This window comes from Leucopleurus acutus (assembly GCF_964270905.1).
Source record: "Leucopleurus acutus genome assembly, chromosome: 11".
NCBI lineage: Eukaryota > Metazoa > Chordata > Mammalia > Artiodactyla > Delphinidae > Leucopleurus > Leucopleurus acutus.
In genome coordinates, this window is record NC_139152.1 from 23,022,343 (window position 1) to 23,040,059 (window position 17,717).

Consider the following 17,717-nt stretch of genomic DNA (forward strand, 5'->3'; position numbering starts at 1 on the left):
ACGGACTGTCTGGATGGGAGCTGTGATGAGATCGGGCAGGTCACAGTGTCCTTCCTGAAAAAGATCAAAGGCTTATTCTTTTTTGTTGCGCTCAAGGTTCTGGCCTTTTTCTGCTGCTTCAACTTTACAGGGGTCCCCTTTGAACAACATCCGCTGTGGATCCCCACACAGGTCAAAGATAAAGCTCAATTTTGCCCCAGAGTGATAGGCCGGGCCCTTGGTTGCTCAGATGATTCCAGTATCTCTGTGGTTCCCGGTGCCTCTCCTTCCCTCTGTTTCTAATCGCAGCCATAATCATTCTTCTAGGACCATCCCTGCTAATCACTTCCATTCCTGTCAGTCTACTGTCCCCTCTGTCCCTCAGGGATTCTGTCCCACAGGGTCCTGGGGACCAGACCACCCTCCAGTGACAATTTATTATAGTTAGTTGAGTGCACAAAGGAAAAGGTTTCTTTCTGTTTAAGGCTGGGTACCACCTCTGATCTCTGCTAGTTACTACAAGTTATGTTTCGCCTGGACCCTTTATTATGGCTTTTCATATGAGCTTCCTAGAACCTGTCTCACCCTTTTCTACCTTCTTTCCTATTTCCTTTTACTATTATTTTTCTCACTACAGTACTTAAATACTCTTAACAATTCAATTCTCTGCTCTGCAGCTAACACTTGCCTATCAGACTGAAATGAAGGTGCCTCTTCTCACACACAGCTGCCAGTAATATATATTGGTTGAACCTTTAGGAAAGTAATTTGGGAATATTTTTCTAAATCCTTAAAAATCAGTATATCATAGTACCAGGAGTTCCACTTCTAGGGAAGTATTCTAAGTAAGTAATACACTGAATGCACTGAAATGCACTGAAAATTCCTAAACAAATATATTCATTACTATATTGTTTACAGCAGTGAGAAATTAGAAATAATTGTCAACGATAGGAAAAGAGTAAAACAAACATCAATTTACAAATAGAAAGAAATATACCATTGCCCCTGCAGTGCTGAAGAAATGGCTCTCACGAAGCTAAGTGTCAAGATGCTTCTGCAGATGAAGCCAGTTGGGAAGGAGCAAGAATTGACAGAGAAAAACAATGGCTTTCTCCAAAACATCGATGTGGCTGAAGGTGCAATGCAGAAGTAAGTCAGGGCTGAGCTCCCAGGGGCAGTTTCTGGGGTCCTGTCTGGAGACTTCCTCAGCCTGGTAGGACTGCATGACGAGATTTCCAAGTTCAGGGTTGGGGTTGACATTCTCCTCTATAATGCTTCTAATTTTGATCTCACGAATATCTAGTGTGGTAGGTCCTGTGAGATAGTCAAGGGACCTATGGTCATAAATTAGGCAGATATCAGTTGAATAGGAATGGTCAAGATGCTCGTCTCAATTTGTGAAAAAACGTTGATTGTTTTGTTCCTTCAGCCTCTTCACCTGCTAAAGATATAAACCATTTAATTTGGTTTCTAGAGTAGAGGAAGCACACATTCATATAAATATTTGTTAAGTATTTATGCATTTGTTAATACATGATAAAAATGTATACTAATACAAACCAATGGTTAACAACCTTTTTAAATTGGAAGAACTTTTCTGAAGGAAAAGATTTTCCAGAACCCCTCATATGTCAAAAAAGCTACTATGATATCAAGGATGTTTTTAAATCCATTTATAATTTATTCATAACAGTAGCATATACATTTGGAAACATTCAGCAGTATTTATTGAATCTATAGAAATCTATATACTTTCCAGGACCACTTTCTATCAGGGTAGGTATAGAATGTCCCCCAACTCAGGGTTCAAGACCCACAGATAGGAACCCACTGCCTTAGGCCTCCATCACAAGTATATTGCAATTCATTTAAAAGTATACTTGAGTGTGTGAGTGTGTGTGTGCACGTCTATACACATATATGCAGCCCAGCAAAATAACAATAGTCCAATAGGGAATGGGCGAGGGATTATCATAGCAAAGGAAGTACAAATGAGTTTTATACGTACGGGCAAAGATGCTCAACCTTACTCATAAAAAGAGATTAAAACTATAGTGAGATACCAGTTTAAACATACGAGATTGGCGAAGATCAAAAACTTTTCTAACACATGATTTTAGAAAAGGAGTTGGAAAACAGGCAGTCTCATCATTTTTGCTGAAAGTGTAAATGGATTTAACCTCTTCAAAGCATAATTTGGTAAAATCTATCAAAAATTTAAAATATACGTATCTATTGACCCAGCAATTCTATTTTTAGGGTTATCCAATGGAGACTCTTATACATATACACATAGATATGTAGGGATATTCACTGCAGCATTGCTTGCAGTAGCATTTGATTAGAAACAGTGTACATAAACATTAATAAAGAACTGATTAGCAAATTATGATGCAGCCTCATGATGGAATACCATATAACAATTTTTAAAAAGAGGCAGCTCTATAGGTACTAATATGAAATGGACTCCAGGATAATATCCTCTCATTTGTATTTAAAAAGGCATGTATATATTTATATAAACATAGCTGCTTATTTATGCCTAGAATCTCTGTGGAAGAATAAAGAAGAAACTAGTAAATGTTGGGAGGAGGACGTCTTGGGTCTAGAAATCATGATGGTAGCACAGACTTACTCCTTTCCTTTGAAGCATATGACACTTTTTTAACTCTACTTTTTAAAGAAGCATATTTATTTATTATTTGTTTATTTTACACACGCATTTGCATATACACACAAAGAGCTGCAATGGCTTCAGAATTCAGAATCTCACTTTGAATCATTTACTGATTCAGTCAACAAATATTTATCCAGCCTCTCTATTCCTATCTCGTGTAATGCACTACACTAGACATTATTGACACAGAATGAAATCAGTACAAGAGTACCAGGTGCTCTTTGGGGCCGGAAAGATCCAGTGTTCTCCCTCTAGAGAAGTTTAGGGCAGGCCTAAGCTATAGACCGAAGACATAATAACAGTATCTTTTTCAGTTGTGTGCCTTACAGTTTGCTAAGGGAATTTACCAAAATGGACCGCATCTTGGACAGATCAGATGATGAGGACATTTTCTCTGAAAACTCTCAAACTGACTTCCTTCATGATTTGGAGACTAAAAAATGGGTAAGGGACAGACTTAAATGTCACAGTGGGTGAAGAGAGGAACTTCATATTTCATATCTCAAAGCAGCAAGGATATTATCACAAGGTTTCCTCATAATAGGTGTGAGATGTTCAGGGCTTAAAATCAAGATGGAGGCATTCTCTCCGCTGAAGCCTGCAGTGATTACACAAGGGACTTACTAGTATTCCCATACAAAGAATTGTGCATTACCTTATTTTTGTCCTTGGGATTTGTGAAATAACTGTGACATTTTTTACCTCAGAGCAAATTACTGTATGTAGAATTGCCCCCTGGATTGCAGATTGTCTTCCAATAGATGCATTAGAGAGATCCATTTACTCATTTTTAAATGAAGTATGGCTGAGTTAGAATATTATATTAATTTCAGATGTACAGTATAGTGATTTAGTATTTTTACAGATTATACTGCATTAAAAGTTATTATAAGATATTGGCTATAATTCCCTGTGCTATACAATATATCCTTGTTGCTTATCTATTTTATACATAGTAGTTTGTATCTCTTGATCCCTTACCCCTAATTTGTACCTCCCCCTTTTAGTTAATCTCTAGTTTGTTTTCTACATCTGTGAGTCCCTTTTTGTTTTGCTATATACATTTGTTTGTATTGTTTATTAAATTCCACATGTGATATCATACAGTATTTGCCTTTCTCTCTCTGGCTTATTTCACTAAACATAATATTCTGTAGATCCATTCATGTTGCTTTAGATGGCAGAGTTTCATTCTTTTTACAGCTGAGTAGTACTCCATTGTGTGTGTGTATATATATATATATATATATATATATATATATATATATATATATATATACAACATCTTCTTTATCCATTCATGCTGATGGACACTTAGGTTGCTTCCATATCTTAGCTATTATAAATAGTGCTGCTATGAATATTGAGGTGCATGTATCTTTTTGAATTAGTGTTTTCATTTTTTCTGGATATATACCCAGGAGTGGAATTGCTGGATTGTATGATAGTTCTATTTTTAGTTTTTTGAGGAACCTCCATGCTGTTTTTCATAGTGGCTGCACTAATTTACATTCTTACCAACTACGTACAAGGGTTCCCTTTTCTCCATATCCTCACCAACATTTGTTATTTGTAGACTTTTTGATAATAGCCATTCTGACAGTTGTGAGGTGATATCTCATTGTTGTTTTGATTTGCATTTCTCTAATAATTTAGCAATGTTGTGTATCTTTTCATGTTCCTATTGCCCATCTGTATGTCTTCTTTGGAAAATGTCTATTCAGGTCTTATGCCCATTTTTGGATTGGGTTGTTTGTTTGTTTTGATATTGAGTTGCTTATATATTTTGGATATTAATCCTTTATCGGTCATATCATTTGCAAATATTTTCTTCCATTCCGTAGGTTGTCTTTTCGTTTTGTTGATGATTTCCTTTCCTGTGCAAAAACTTTTAAGTTTAATTAGGTCCCATTTGTTTATTTTTGCTTTATTTCTTCTGCCTTAGGAGACATATCCAAAAAAAATTATTGCTACAATTTATGTCAAAGAGTGTTCTGCCTATGTTCTCTTTTATGGTTTCCATTCCTACATTTAGGTCTTTAAACTATTTTGAATTTATTTTTGTATATGGTGTGAGGGAATGTTCTAATATCATTGCTTTACATGTAGCTGTCCAATTTTCCCAGCACCACTTACTGAAGAGACTGTTTTTTCTCCATTGTATATTCCTGCCTCCTTTGTCATAGATTAATTGACCATAGATGTGTGGGTTAATTTCTGGGTTCTCTATTCTGTACCATTGATCTGTGTGTCTGTTTTTGTGCCAGTACCATGCTGTTTTGATTACTGTAACTTTGTAGTACAGTCTGAAATCTGGGAGGGTGATACCTCCAGCTTTGTTCTTTTTTTCTCAGGATTGCTCTGGCAATTCAGGTTCTTTTGTGGTTCCATATAAATTTTAGGATTATTTGTTTTCGTTATGTGGAAAATGTCCTGGGTATTTTAAATAATAGAGATTGCATTAAATCTGTAGATTGCTTTGAGTAGTATGACCATTTTAAAAATATTAATTCTTGCAATCCAAGAACATGGAATATCTTTCCATTTCCTTATATCATCTTCAATTTCTTTCATTAATTTTTTTATAGTGTGCAGAGTATAGGTCTTTCACCTTCTTAGCTAAGTTTATTCCTAGATGTTTTATTCTTCTTGATGCCGTTTAAAATGGGATGTTTTTACTTTCACAAAAAATATGGAACATTTCACGAATTTGAATGTCACCCTTGTGCAGGGGCCATGCTAACCCTTACATTGTTCCAATTTTAGTATACTTGCTGCTGAAGTGAGCACCCATTTACTCTTAATTCAGTCTGAACCTCTCTCAGTCTGAAATTCAGTCACCCAGCTGACATGGAATGGAGAAATTTGGACAAAATGCCTGAGATTGTCCTGGAGACGGTTTACGCTTTCATTTAGTTGAAAGCAAATGCATGGCCAAGACCCCTTTTATTATTGATGAGCGGATCTCCCCATAGATTCCCCAGGCTATTGGCTATAGAGGAAGGTGATTTCAACCATCAGAAAAACATACAGAAATGATGGAGTGGGTATTTCCTCTTCCTAGGCTTATCCAGCCCCCTATGGAAGCTCAGGATTCATCTCTTTGTCTACTTCTCTTTTGAATACATTTTGGATACGAGGATGGCTAACTGTACAATCCATAGAAGGAAAGGTCCTCAAAGAATATCCCAAACTGGACTTTACCTTCAAGGACTCTGCAGTAAGGAAAAAAGAAACAAGAGAAATAGAAGGGGGCTTCCCTGGTGGCGCAGTGGTTGAGAGTCCGCCTGCCGATGCAGGGGACACGGGTTCGTGCCCCAGTCCGGGAGGATCCCACATGCCGCAGAGCGGCTAGGCCCGTGAGCCATGGCCGCTGAGCCTGCGCGTCAGGAGCCTGTGCTCTGCAACGGGAGAGGCCACAGCTGTGAGAGGCCACGTACCGCAAAAAAGGGAAAAGAAAAAAAAAAGAAATAGAAGGTGATAGAAGGTGTGAAGGAATGGAGTTAAACGTGTGGAGTATAGATAATAATAAGACAAAAAGTGGAAAGAGACAGACAGACAGATACTTGTTATTTAAAAAAAAAGAATAATAGGAACTGAATTAGAAGAGTAGTCTTAGGATGGGAAAAGAAAATAGGGAAATTGAGGTGATCGTAGGGATGATCTTAGGGAACACATGAATTGAAGGTGTAACTCTATAAATAGTGTCATCTGATTCTTTGCAGGGGCCTTGTCCCTGGACTCCAGGTAAGGGCTGCTACCATTAGACCTACTTTTCCAGGACAACTTCCCTGTACTTGTGGTTCAGTGAACCTGCTGAATCCTGTTAGTCAGTGAATGGTGATATCATCACTTGTTGGCCTAGGACAGAATAAGTCTAATTGGATAATAAAATAATTCACTCTGGAAGAGTTTATCAAATAGTCCACACTCTCAGGGTATAAGGCATTGTTATAGACTATTTCTTACAAACTTCAAATCAGGGCATAATGGTTTAACAAAATATTTTTTAAAATTTATGATTGTATTTCTTTATGTCTGTATGGGAAATTCTACAATTACATACAAATAAATCATAGGCAATCACATAATTAACAAATAATTATTAAAAAATTTGGCTATCTGCTAACAAAAGGACAAATATATGACTTCTTGAGGAAGACACCTTATTCTCTTATTCTATGAAAACAAACCAGGGGGTCTCTACTTTGCATAATCTTATCTTCGTCTTTTATAAGAGAAAGATTTAAAGGACAGGTCCAGAAAATGGACAAAGAATTAAGAGGAGTAAAGAAAAAATTGTTGGGTTAATTAACAAAATAGGCTTTTTAACCAGACTGCCAAAGCTGCCATGTCTATCCATCAAAGCCCCCTAAAATACTTAGAAATGAATACTTTGCTCTGGTTTCACATTGCTAATCCCTGGCACTGCTACATACAGTGTCGATTTTGGATGCCAGGTCAGTGAACAGACTTTCCTATTTCCTGCTTTTGTTTGCATCTCTCACAAGCAGAATGTATTTGCCTGTTTCTGAAGCCTATGTATTCTAAAAGCACTTACTGAGGATCCCCTAGGTGCTAGGATACATATATATAAAATCCTTTCCCCTCAGTGAGCTCACACGCTAGGAGGGACTCAGACGAGACCGTGGCTGTGTAAGATCCATCCTAGAAGTAGCAGATGAGCTATGAAGTACACGGGAGGGAGGGCTGTACAGGGAGAAGACTGGGGATGTGACAACTGAGGTTTGAAGGATGAGCTGGATGGAAGAAAAGCGTTTCAGAAAGAAGGAACAGCACATGCAAAGATAATGAAGCCAAAGAGAAACTGTGTTGTGAGAGAGGAAGGGTGCAGGAAAAGGCATGACAGGCAGGCAGGTCACTGAGGTAGGGATAGAGCAGGATGCAGACGGGAAGCCAGGACATCAACAGGAGTCAAGAACTGAGGAGGACTCAAAGTAGGGCCCTGTCTGGGATGCCATGAGCAGTGATGCTGGGGGGATGGGAAAAAAGTACACCGATTTAAATGACAGGTATTATTAGTGGATATGCAGAAAGTGGATATAACATAGGTAATGAAGAGGGAAAAGAATGTCTCCCGTGGCAATTCAAGAACTTCTTTCAGGTTTCTGGCAGAGGCATCTGGATGGATAGGGAGACCATTTGCAAGGGTGGGGAACCCGAACAAGGTAGAGGGGAAATATGATGAGTTCCATTTTTTACTTTCTGAGTTTGTGGTGCCTAGGAAACATCCAAATGGAGACATGTGAGCTCTTCAAAGAGCTGCATGTAAATGGAAAAGAATGCCCTTAGACTGTGTATTTCGTGCAAGTACACGTTTAGTCTGTTATTTAAAAAACACACACATTGCTTTATGTGTTCGGTCCTGCAGATTTTAAAAACTCTTTTTGTTTCTACTTCCTGCCTTTTGACTCTTTTGCAGTATATTAACACTTACCATGAAATGACCGATAAAGATAACAAATATCACCATCAATTATTGGACATAGAACTCTAGAGATGATCTGGCCCAATTTTCTTACTGCAGGCCAGGAAGCTGAGCTTTACAGTGGTTAAGTGACTTGTTCAACATCCACAGCAGTAGGACAGGACTTAGACCTCTGGTCCTCTGATTTCCAGTGTGGTGTCTTTCTCTACATCACAGCGTTTCTGCTGCTTTTGAATATACTGGTCAAAGATATGGTGGAAAGAAATTGAAATTATGGACGCTTTTTATTCATGAAGAGGTAGCTAAGAGATAGTGGAGTCACGTAATACTTGGAAAATCTAGCCTTGGTTTCTTCATCTGTAAATGTGATAATAAATCTACATCACTGGTGAGGTGACACTGGGTTGTGAGAGTGCCAAAGGTAGGGACTAGGTATTCTTTAACCTGAACCCAAGTCCTAAATACAATTCCATGGTTTTGGAATGAGAAAACCTAGTTCAAGTTCTAGCCCATATACTTACCAGCCATGTCGATTGGTTTCCTGTGGCAGCTATGGCAAATTAGCCTTGGTGGTTTAAAAACCACACACACACAGGGTTTCCCTGGTGGCGCAGTGGTTGAGAGTCCGCCTGCTGATGCAGGGGACACGGGTTCGTGCCCCGGTCCGGGAAGATCCCACATGCCGCGGAGCGGCTGGGCCCGTGAGCCGTGGCCGCTGAGCCTGCGCGTCCGGAGCCTCTGCTCCTCAACGGGAGAGGCCACGACAGTGAGAGGCCCACGTAACGCAAAAAAAAAAAAAAACCACACACACAAAAATGTATTCTCTCATAGTTCTGGAGGCCAGAATTCCAAAATCAAGGGGTCAGCGAGCCCACGCTCCCTCTGAAGGCTCCTGGGGAGGATCTTTCCTTGCCTCTTCCAGGTTTTGCTGGCTCCAGACATTCCTTAGTTTGTAGCTGCATAAACTCCAGTCTGCCTCCATCTTCACAAGAGCTTCTCTATGTTGTTTCCTCTTGTTTCTCATTAGGACACTTGTCATTGGATTTAGGACCCACCCAGGTAATCCAAGATAATCTCATCTCAAGTTTATTAACTTAATTACCTCAGCAAAAACCCCTCCCTTTTTCTTTTTTTTTTCCAAATAATGTCACATTGTCAGGGCCTAGTATTAGGACATGGACATATCATTTTGGGGTCATCATTTAACTCACTACACCATATGACCTTGACCAAATCACTAAATAGAAATGGCCCAGGGGATTTCAGTACCTACCTTTATCCACCTCAGGGCTATCATGAGAATTAAAAGAAATGATGTACATGAAGGCAATTTGTAGAGGTATGTGAATGTTATTCCTATGGACTTGGTCAGTGATGTACACAGATATTTCAATAAGAAACTGATCTGTTCTCTCTACTCTCCATGTCCCTGCCCCAGCCTTCCTCTGTCACAGAGCAGGAGGGCATGTCAGCCTACCTCACAGATGCATCAGAAGACTCCAGCCTCAGAGGGGGCTATGTGCTTGCCCCCAGAGAAGGGGGGCCACCACCTCTTGTGATAACCCTTTTGTTCTGCTTTGCTTTCTTCATGATCTTTATCAGGATATGTTGGAGCTGGAGGCTGGGCATGACCGGGACCTGCAGAGTGAACAAGCTGAGCAAGAAAGAGATCACGTTCAACAGGAAGATCCCCAGGCATCCACATCTTTGCAGTTTTCAAAGGAGAACATCCCTGAATAGTAAGCCCTGGAGCGTGCAAGAAGGAACATTTAATAATGTTTTGTAGTGCTTCCCTGGTGGCGCAGTGGTTGAGAGTCCGCCTGCCGATGCAGGGGACACGGGTTCGTGCCCCGGTCCGGGAAGATCCCACATGCCCCGGAGCGGCTGGGACCGTGAGCCATGGCTGCTTGGCCTGCACATCCGGAGCCTGTGCTCCATGACGGGAGAGGCCACAACAGTGAGAGGCCCGCATACCGCAAAAAAAAAAAAAAGAAAAAAATCAAGTGATTCAGTAGTATCAAGAAATAGATCTGAATCCATCCATACCTGAAGTGTTCATTGAAAGAAAGGGCAAACTAGAAGGACACATTCTAAACCAAAAGAGAAACAAACCAAAGAAAAACAAAATAAAAGAAAAAACCAAAAATTAAAATAAAATAGAAAGAATGAATAAATCAAAGGAGGAAAGGTAAGAAAGAAAAAAGAAAACTTAGCTGATTATATTAAAGTGATGGGATTATAGTTTTTTCATTTCTCTGTTTTCCAAGTTATCTGTAATTTAGAAAAAAACGATTTTTCTCTTTTAAAAATTAATGTTAGGACTTCCCTGGTGGTCCAGTGGCTAAGACTCTGTACTCCCAATGCAGGGGGCCTGGGTTTGATCCCTGGTCAGGGAACTAGACCCCGCATGCAGCAACTAAGACCTGGCACAGCCAAATAAAAAATTTTTTTAAAAAATTAATGTTAAAATGTGTTTCTTTGAGAATGTTCCAGCTTAGCATTTCTGAAGATGATTAATTTTGGGATTTAGGAAGACAGTATTTATTTACTAGATATGTTTTGGTAGTGAGTCATTTTTCTTTTCATAAGAAAGAACAAATCTAGATTTAGTGCTCCCTGAGGACAGAACATCTCTGCTTCACCTTGGCAGCCATCACAGTCTCTTCATAATAGAGTATTTTAGGATCATTGGCTCTTTAATAAATGTGTGAAGTAGAAGCAATGATTTGTGTAACTGCCAAGAGATAGCCAGTGGCAATAATGCCAAGAAACTTGGCTCAGGTTCATGGAATCCACTGAGTTGGGTCACAACATAGATCCATAGCTAGCTTTAACTGTGCTCTAGATTTGCTCTTCTGAAACCTGTTATAGAAGGTAATTATCTCCAAGCAACTGGATTATCTGTGACATTTCTTTTGTTCTTTGTGTTCTTCTGGATTTTCCAGATCTTCTACCCCAATCATGTATTGCATTTATAATTAGAAAATAATAATGCAAGGACTTCAAAGCAAATAAATAAAATACAAAAAGGGCATGTCTGGTGCTGGGATAAAACTGTTGATAGAGAGAGCTGAATTCCACTTGTCACATGGTATTTTGTACCCTGAGGAAAATCTAACTGCCTGCGCCTTGATTTCCTCCCAAATAGGCATCCTATACCTCCCAAGTGAGGTAGAGATGGCAATAACTACTAGAGTGTGAGAAGAGTATTTCAAAGGAAAGAGCCTCACAGTAACCCAGGGATTCATTGTTTCATGGCTTTAGAATCTTAGAATTCCAGTGCCAGCCCTAGGATGGACTTAGGTCCATCTACTCCAAGTTCCTTCTTTTGCAGATGTCAACAGAGTTTAAGAGAAATTCAGTTACTTACTTGAATTTATAGAGCTACATGGGTGGAGGAACCAGGAGTCACATCAGTGCGGTTTTCTTCTGAACGTTCTTTTTTTTTTTTTTTTAACATCTTTATTGGGGTATAATTGCTTTACAATGGTGTGTTAGTTTCTGCTTTATAACAAAGTGAATCAGTTATACATATACATATGTTCCCATATCTCTTCCCTCTTGCGTCTCCCTCCCTCCCACCCTCCCTATCCCACCCTTCTAGGCGTTCTTTTATTTATTTGTTTGTTTGTTTACTTATCTATCAATTGATTGATGTATAGCTGATATATAATATTATATTAGTTTCAGGTGTACAATATAGTGATTCAATACTTTTATAGATTATACTGCATTAAAATTTATTACAAAATAATGGCTATATTTCCCTGTAATATACAATATATCCTTGTTGCTTATTCATTTTATACATAATAGTTTGTGTCTCTTAACCTCTATCCCTATCTTGCCCTTCCCCCCTTCCCTCTCCCCACTGGTAACCACTAATTTGTTCTCTATATCCTTCAGAATGTTCTTAACACAGATGTTTTTCTTTCCTTCTAAGAAATGTGCACTGAGGATTTTCATCATGTTTATGTCCTCACCTTCACTGGACTTTCATGTTACATACTATTTTTTGATGCTACGTTTATTTTTGAAAAGGTGCTCCCTACAATGCTTGGGTGCCGCAGAATGTGGGAACTGCGGGAGATTATTGCCCCTTTCTTGAATTTGGAAGTGGAAGACTTGTTACCCTCCTAGAGATACTGTTACTGACTTTCTTCCTAATAAAATTCTGGCTGTTCTTATATTACAGTGGTAAACTTATTTTTTAAAAAACACTATAGGGTGTTTTGCAAAGGACATTGTAGTTATGTGGAAATTGGTTGATAACAGAAAAAATGAAAACAATTTATCTTTATCCTCATGACTCACAATGACATCTTGAATCTTTGCATGCATTTTTAAAAAAAAATTATTTATTTTATTTATTTATTTTTGGCTGCGTTGGGTCTTTGCTGCCGCGCGCAGGCTTTCTCCGGTTGTGTCGACGGGCTTCTCATTGTGGTGGCTTCTCTTATTGTGGAGCACGGGCTCTAGGCGCGCAGGCTTCAGTAGTTGTGGTGCATGGGCTCAGTAGCTGTGGCTTGCGGGCCCCAGAGCGCAGGCTCAGTAGTTGTAGCGCCCGGGCTTAGCCGCTCTGCAGCATGTGGGATCCTCCCGGACCAGGGCTCGAACCCGTGCCCCCTGCACTGGCAGGCGGACTCCCAACCGCTGCGCCACCAGGGAAGTCCCTGCATGCATTTTTAAAAACATTTCCTTCAAACCACTAGCCTCTCTTCTCCCCCACCCCCAAGGACACAGACTATCAGACATTAGCTTTCATGGGTGGTTATTTCCCCCATTTTGACCTCTGATGTCTCAGAAAAGAAAGCACAAAATTCCTCCCCATTTTTAATTCAGTCAAATTGGGTCCATATATATATATATATTTTTTTTTTTTTTTTTTTTTTTGCGGTACGCGGGCCTCTCACTGTTGTGGTCTCTCCCGTTGCGGAGCACAGGTTCCGGACGCGCAGGCTCAGCGGCCATGGCTCACGGGCCCAGCCGCTCCGCGGCATGTGGGATCTTCCCGGACCAGGGCACGAACCCGCGTCCCCTGCATCGGCAGGCGGACTCTCAACCACTGCGCCACCAGGGAAGCCCTGGGTCCATATTTTGAATGTAGTGGACATTTTTGGGTCTTGCTCCCTACGGTTCATTTCTCCTTTTGGTAACAGCATCCTGATTTTGCTTTGAAAGAACTTTCTTTTCTCAGTGGGCATAGTTACAGGTGGCTTTTCAGTCTTCCTATTGTTCTCTGTTCCTGTCTTCCTATTAACGAGAAGAAGGAATGTTCCCTGTCTTCCTATTAGCAAGAGTTGGGGATATGCTGAATCAGACATTCTCTAAGAATAAGAATTTTGAGAACAATCATACAAAGAAGGAAAATGATGGGAACTTCAATTTTGTGAACCAGCCCATGTCTTTTTCTGCTTAAGGTAGCCAGAGTTGGTTCTGTAGCATATTTAAAAAGGAAGTCTAATTGATACAGTAGTTTTGAAAGCCAGACTGGAGCATTTTTATCCCTAGCTTTGTAGGTAATGGGGAAATAGTGAACATTATTTGTAATACGAAAAATAGTTATAATTCAACTGTGCAAGGTTAGTAGAACCATGAAGAATGAACTGGAGTAGGTGGGCAGATAGTTTGTGAGAGATCAGTTAAACGGCCATTCAGTGGTTCAGGTGAGCTAAAGAGGTGGGAATGGGGATAAAAAGGAGCTGATGGGTGAGGTAGATATTGTAAGGGTGGATGTTATGATATTTGCTTGGGTGATGGATGTGGGGTTGGAAGGATGCTGACAAAGGGAGGTGTGGAATGCAGTTCAGTTCTCCTCACATGGAATAGGTCTTGAAGGATAGATACTATTTTCATGGAAGAGATTGAGGAAAAGGCATTTCAGAGAAAATAACAGCATGAGTAAAATTTGAGCCATGGACAGAAGGCAGAATCAAGAAATTTGGTGAGCAAATTGCTCAACAAACCAGTTTGTATGTTCCTTTTTTTCTTTAATTAAAAAAAAAATTGGGGAATTCCCTGGCAGTCCAGTGATTAGGGCTCCGCACTTCCACTGCAGGGGGCAGGGGTTTGATCCCTGGTCGAGGAACTAAAATCCCACAACCTGCGTGGTGTGGCCAAAAAAAAAAAATTATACAATTTTTAAAGGTTACTTTCCATTTACAGTTACTACAAAATATTGGCTATATTCCCTGGGTTGTATAATACATCCCTGAGCCTATCTTACACCCAGTAGTTTGTGCCTCCCACTTTCCCACCCCCATAATGCCCCCCCCACACACTTGTAACCACTAGTTTGTTCTCTGTATGAGTCTGCTTCCTTTTTGCTATATTCACTAGTTTGTTGTATTTTTAATATTCTACACATAAGCGATATCATACAAATACTGATTTGTCTTTCTCTGTCTGACTTATTTCACTTAGCATAATGCCCTCCAGGTCCATCCATGTTGCTGTAAATGGCAAAATTTCATTTTTTTATGGCTGAGTAGTATTCCATTGTATATATATATACCACATCTTCTTTATCCATTCATCTATTGATGGACACTTAGGTTGCTTCCGTATCTTGGCGATTGTAAATAATGCTGCTATGAACATTGGGGTGCATGTATCTCTTTGAATTAGTGTTTTTGGGGGGTATATACCCAGGAGTGGAATTTCTGGGTCATGTGGTAGTTCTGCTTTTAGTTTCTTGAGAAACCTCCTCACTGTTTTCCACAGTGGCAGCACCAATTTACATTCCCACCAACAGTATAGTTTGTACATTCCTTTAAAACAAACACTCGACCTTGTTCATTTCATGGTCATTCTGGTCCATCAACTGGATGCATCAGAATCACTTGGAGAGCTTTAAACAGTAGAGATTTCCAACCCTGCCCCCAGATATTTAGATTCAGCAGAACTAATATGGGGCCCGGAACTTTATTTTTAAAAATCTCTCCAGCTGAATCTAATACAGATCCCAAATTTGGGAACCATGCCGTGGTACACCTTATGACAATGCTATGCACACAGTGGTTACTCAGTAAATACATGTTGAAGTAAATTAAATTAGGTGCTCTTATCTCTGTGGCCTCCCTATCACCTCATTTAGTGTTACATTCAATATTTGTTCAAAAATTTTCATCATAGCCATTTTCCCAGTGTCCCCACATCTTCTCACACCCTTGAAATAACCATCAGGTCCTTTACTATCTTTTTGTTTTAACCTTCCAGGAATCACCAGGCCCTTCCAATTCTTCTACAGAAAATATTCTCAGATCAGCCCCTGTTCTTTGCAGTTATAATGTTTCCATTCTGATAGGTCTTAACATACAAATGGATTATTGCTGTGAAAAGCCAGCCTATTGTTTCCACTTCCATAAACTGCTATGATTCACCAACCTTAGAAAAGAATAGACTCCAAATGCCACTTTTGTCCTGATAGTCTACAGCCAGCAAGCTACAGCGGTAGCCAGATGTATGAAATACACTTGTGAGTGACTCTAAAGCTGTGATATCTACCAGGATTCCACAAAGAGACTTTTAATTATACATTTACCTTAGCATCACCTCCAGAAATTCTGAATCTTTAGATCTAGGGTGAATCTCTAATATTTTCTATTTTAATCATTTCCCCTAGCATTTCGTGGGGCTCAAAGTTTAAGAACTACCATGCTATGCTATGGGCAAAAGTTACCTGGAATTACAGTATGGCTGAGATCCCATACAAGGTTAAACAAGAGGCTAGGAACTTTGCGGGGCAGGCAGGGGGAACCGGGATATGGGGGGAGGGAATTTCCAGGACACACGGAAAGGAAAAAAGCCAAAAGCTCTGGGAACAATGCGTAATGTATTTAAAAGGTCTTGTGATAGTGAGAGAATATGCTGACAGATTAAAAAAAGTCACAGACTTGTTTACAGATAAAAAGACTGTTCAGGCCAATTTGTAGATAGAACCTGGCATATGTTTTTTATGACCTTTCGGTAAATGATCATTGCTGGATACAGTGTCAGCTGATTTATTTGTAAAACCAAAAATAGAAACATTGAGTTTAAGTAGCTCAAATAAAGCTAAAAGTCTTGCAAGAATCATATGACACTAGTGATGAAGTAAGGTAGGGGAACTAGATTATTTTGAAGAATAAATTAATATTTTACTAACTTCCAAGATACACTTTATTAGGATTTTCACTAAGAGGGAATCATTTTCCCTGGGGGATGAATACCCTTAAAGTGGAAATGGTGCTATTTCACATCAATTTATTTTCAATTTGTCAGCATCTCAAGCTGGAAAGCAGGATGTCACAATGTTCTCTACTGAGAGAGGGAAACACTTTGTAAAGTACCGTAATATTAAGATGATATAAATGTCTACGTGTGGTAATTCAGTTCACTGCTTTTGTTGGTTTTATTTCAGATCTTTAAAATGCTGTATTCAACTGAGTCAACTGCTATGCTCAAGATCACTTACAAAAAAATGTTGGAATCACTTTACAACATGGTCTTGATTTGGGGCTAGGAGGAAAGAAAATGAGGGGTCACAGAATCTCCACTTGTCATGTTTTTTTGAGTGAAGACAGCTATGCTGTAGTGAAAAAAGCTTTAAACTTGGGTTCAAGGTTGAGTTACAGTCATGACCTGCTATCAACTGTATGCCAGTCTCCACCTTTCCCACACCCTCAGAGCCCCACCCCAAACGGGATCCAAGCACTGTTCCCCAGCTGCCCAGAGCGCGGGCCGCTGAGAGCTCACAGCTAGGATCTTCCCTTGCAATTACCTTTGGTCAAAGAGACCCGCTTCACCTGAAGTTCCTCTCCTTTCTTGCATCCAGTGACTGATCCAGGCCAGGGTACATTTCCGAAGGGCCATCCCAGACTCAGAGCTCCCCACAGGATCGGTTAAGGTGTAACCGTACAGCAGTTCGATTTCTCCCTCTCTCCAGTCCTGTTCCCACCATCCCCTTGAAATGTGATGATCTTGAGAGTATTCTCCAATAAACCTAAACTCAGGTCTTCATTTCAAGGTCCACTTCAGGGACACTTGACTGAAGATACCTGCGGAAATGAAGACTGACCAAATGAGGGCAAACAAAGGCTATTTATTCAGAGCTTCCTAAAGAAAGCAAGGGAGTCAACTGCCAACACGTGTGTTTCAACAGAGACTCAGGAAGGCTTTATATTGGAAAAAGAGGAAGGCTTCAGGTGTCCCCTAACTCAGCGGTCCCCAACCTTTTTGGCACCAGGGACCGGTTTCATGGAAGACAATTTTTCCATGGACCGGCAGGTGGGGGATGGTTTCGGGATGATTCAAGCGCATTACATTTATTGTGCATTTTATTTCTATTATTATTACATTGTAACATATAATGAAATAATTATACAACTCACCATCATGCAGAATCAGTGGGAGCCCTGAGCTTGTTTTCACTTGCCACTCACTGATACGGTTTTGATACGAGTCTGCAAGCAATTGATTTATTGTGGTCTCTGTGCAGTCAGACCTCTCTGCTAATGCTAACCTGTATTTGCAGCCGCTCCCCAGCGCTAGCATCACCGCCTCAGCTACCCCTCAGATCATCAGGCTTTAGATTCTCATAAGGAGGGTGCAACCTAGATCCCTCCCACG

General features: G+C 40.0%; 1 protein-coding gene across 1 annotated transcript; it reads left to right on the forward strand.

Annotated features, from left to right (window-relative positions):
• Window positions 1–1,003: 1,003 nt before the first annotated feature.
• Window positions 1,004–12,248, forward strand: SMCO2 (single-pass membrane protein with coiled-coil domains 2; the record flags this gene model as incomplete). The annotated part of the gene is given in 6 exon segments (XM_082849528.1): window positions 1,004–1,131; window positions 2,989–3,103; window positions 9,711–9,847; window positions 11,276–11,279; window positions 12,052–12,076; window positions 12,079–12,248. Coding segments are annotated over 6 exon segments (579 nt in total).
• Between the last annotated feature and the right edge of the window lie 5,469 nt (window positions 12,249–17,717).